Source organism: Plasmodium reichenowi, chromosome 8 (assembly GCF_001601855.1).
Source record: "Plasmodium reichenowi strain SY57 chromosome 8, whole genome shotgun sequence".
Taxonomy (NCBI): domain Eukaryota; phylum Apicomplexa; class Aconoidasida; order Haemosporida; family Plasmodiidae; genus Plasmodium; species Plasmodium reichenowi.
The window spans coordinates 236,382-240,243 of NC_033653.1; the positions used below are offsets into that span (position 1 = coordinate 236,382).

The window sequence follows — 3,862 nt, forward strand, 5'->3', positions numbered from 1 at the left end:
AAAAAAAAAAAAAAAAAAAAAATAAAAAAAAAATTATTTATTTGTTTTTTATTTATTTTAATATTTAAAATTTTTTTTTTTTTTTTTTTTTTTTTTTTTTTTTCTATTATATTATATAATACAATACTTTTCACATACTGTATTTTCTTCTATAGGTAAAAAAAAAAAATTGATAATAAAAAAATGTCCTTAATAATATATTTTTTTTTTTTTTTTTTTTTTACGAAATTAGAATTCAAAAAATAAAAAAAAATTAAAAAAATTATTAATATATATAATATACATATATATATATATATATATACATATATATTAATAATTTTTTAAATTTTTATAATAACATTTGTATGTTTTTTTTTAACACAAACATATAATTCTTTGTAATGATTAGAGGAAACATACGTATTATTATATATTATATAGTATATATGTATGCAATATATATTATATATATAATATTTATATTTATATTTATGATACGGCGTTTAATATATATTAAAATTGAAATATATATTTTTATATATTGAAATACTTAATTTATAAAAGAGAAAAATATTGTAATATATATGATAATAGTGTGGATCACTGTTCATATTTTATTAAGATGTTCATCATATATTTATAATATTATTTTATATTATATTATTTTAATTTATTTATTTGTTATGCAAAAAAAAAAAAAAAAAAAAAAAAAAAAATTGTTTTATATATTTATATTATAAATTATGATTTAACCATTTGCTTTCTTTTAAAAAAAAAAAAATTAATAATATATAGATGAATTATTGTAAAAGGAAAATACATATGTTTTGTCACCTGATTTTTATATCTATAAAAATATACTGAAAAAAAATAAAAAAATAAAAAAATAAACATATAAATATATAAATATATATTTATATATATATATATCAAATTAATACTTACAATGCTTGTAATACCAAATAAATAAAAAGAAAATGTTGAAATGGAAAGAGATGAATTAAAGAAAGGACATAAAGTTGTACTGTGTGAAGAGAATAATGAGGGAATGAAAAAGAGCGATGAGTATTTTTCTTACATGGATGAGAACAATATAAATGACTACATAAATTATGAGAATGGGAAGAATGATGATAATAACTATATTCATAGTGATGATAATAAATATATTCATAGTGATGATAATAAATATATTCATAGTGATGATAATAATCATGTTAATATTTATGATGATAATAATAATGTTAATATTTATGATGATAATAATCATGTTAATATTTATGATGATAATAATAATGTTAATATTTATGATAATATTTATGATAATAATTTTTTTAATTTTGGTTATGCAAAAGATATGTTAGAGTGTGATGAAGAAAAAAAAGATGCTGGTTTTATGATAAGGGATAAAGAAAGATATGAATTTTTAAAGTATGCAGATTATTTTTTTCTTGAATATAAAGATAATGTACATATATATCGTGAAATAAAGTTTGTATTAAAAATGAATAATCCATCTTTATTATGTTTATTAAAAAATATATGTTTATTAGGACATATAATTTATTTTTATGAAGAATTATATGAACAGAAATTATTAACATCGAAAGATATAAATAATATAGAAAATATATTATATAAAAATGAAGATAATATATCTAATAATTATACCATTGTTTATAATTCTTTCCTTTTTTTATTAGAAATAATTAAATTAAGTAAACATATGGGTGTTCAAAAATTTGCTTATTATCAAATTATTAGAAATAAAAAATTGATTCAATCAATATCATATAATAATTTTAATTATAATCGAAGTAAAATAAAAAACAAAGAACATTATTTTATAAAGAAAGATAATGAAGCATTATTTATAAAAGATATAATTACTTTACATATTGTTAATATGTTAAACCAAACTCATAAACACATTCGTCTATATGCATTAAAATTATCTTTACTTTTTATATCACATATTAGTAAATGTAATCATATAATTAATCATATTATGAATATTATTTTTCAACAAATTAATTTTGAGGAATATATTCATGCTTTAGTACTTTTCCTTAAATTAATACCATATCTAAGTCATGATGTTCTATATCATGTTATCAAGAAGTTATATAAATCTTTATTAAAAAAAAAAGATGAATCTTCAAACGTACACTCCTTTTTCATACACATAAAAAAGAAACACATGGAAAATGAGAAACCGCAAAAAAATATCCAACATGAAAAGGTATACCACCCTTATCATGGGGAGAATGAGAATGTTCAGGGGGAAAAAGCTATACAACTTGATTTACAAAAAAAAGACCATGGAAATAAAGAAAAAAAAAATGAAAAACATATAATAAGTGATAAAAATGAAAAATATATATCCGCACAAGAAACAAATAACTCAAAGGAGGAGAATATATCACATATGTGTAACTATTTAGATATATTTAAACATCTACAATGTTATAATAATAATAATAATAATAATTATTATTATTATGAAGATATATATTTTTCAAAAAATTATAAAAAGAATAAATATATAAACAAAATGATATATATAATAAACGATCATTTTTCTTTTACAAAATGTTTATTTTTGGCAATGATAGGGAGTAAATTGAATGAATTGTATCCATATGTTTCTTATTATTTATTTAAAAAACTCTGGAATATTATAAATAAAATTTTTTATATACCATATAATCAATGTGACGAAAATAAAATTGTACATTTGTTGGATGTATTTTTTTATAATACTACATTATTAAGTTTTACAAATATATTTTTATTAAATTTACAAATTATTATATTAAAATTTTTATTGAACATATCACAAACATATATAATGAATAAAAGATATATAACCTTTTATTCAATAAGAGCATTATTATATCTAATAAAAAAAAAAAAGTTATTTATTTGTATGGATAATTATTATATATATCAAGACAAAATTATGAGTAATCAACCTTATCCTTTTAATTCTATGAACCATTTTGTGTATATGTCTACCTTTCAATATTCTGATATATTACACATATTAAGCGTTATATTGTTTAATAATAACAACACAGATGATTATAATAATAACAACACAAATGATTTTAATAATAATTATTATTATTATTATAATTGTAATACACTCTCCATATATTTCTTTATCAAATTAATTTATAAATTTTTTAAAGTTCTACAAAGGCGAACGACACCTAATATTTTTAATATATACAGGAAGAAAATAAAAAATGTTCTCAACATAAAAAAAAACAAACACAAATATAATATAATGAATCATAAGGTTTTTAAAGACACAAACAAAAATATACACAAGCATTCTTATGCTAATTTTAATTTTTCTTACTTTGATTTGAATATAAATAAATTTATAACATTATTTAAAAATGTACAGGATGGATATATTCAAAAGAAAGACAGATCCAAAGTTAAACATGTTAAAAAAAAAAAAGTTAATGATATAAAGGATGAAACACTAAAAGAATTCATAAAAAATGACAATAAAGATGATATTAATAAAAAGAATGTTATTATTAATAATAATAAATATAATCCATTTAATAATCAAGATACTCAAAATGAACATGAAGAAACAGGGAAATTCAACTTTCTTATAACACTCGATGATGCTAATAATAAAACAGATAAAGAAAAACATGCTGATATTTTTTTCCACAATTTTATTTGTACTGCAACAAATAAACACACAAACAATAATATAAATATTAAAAATTTAAACATAACACTCGATATTATTAGGAAAAAAAAAAAGAAAAACAAAAAGAAAATAAATAAGACCAACAAAATTAAGAAAAAACAAATATATAATATAAAATATTGCAATCCATACAAAAATAAA

At 17.1% G+C, this 3,862-nt stretch overlaps 1 protein-coding gene across 1 annotated transcript in view; it reads left to right on the plus strand.

The window, feature by feature from the left end:
• Positions 1-967: 967 nt before the first annotated feature.
• Positions 968-3,862, plus strand: part of PRSY57_0806300 (putative membrane protein) — a gene marked incomplete at both ends in the record, with an annotated part of 7,749 nt that continues 4,854 nt past the window's right edge. Inside the window, one exon of the mRNA XM_012907004.2 lies at positions 968-3,862. This exon is cut by the window's right edge and continues 4,314 nt beyond it. Within this exon, the coding sequence (XP_012762458.2) occupies positions 968-3,862 (2,895 nt within the window).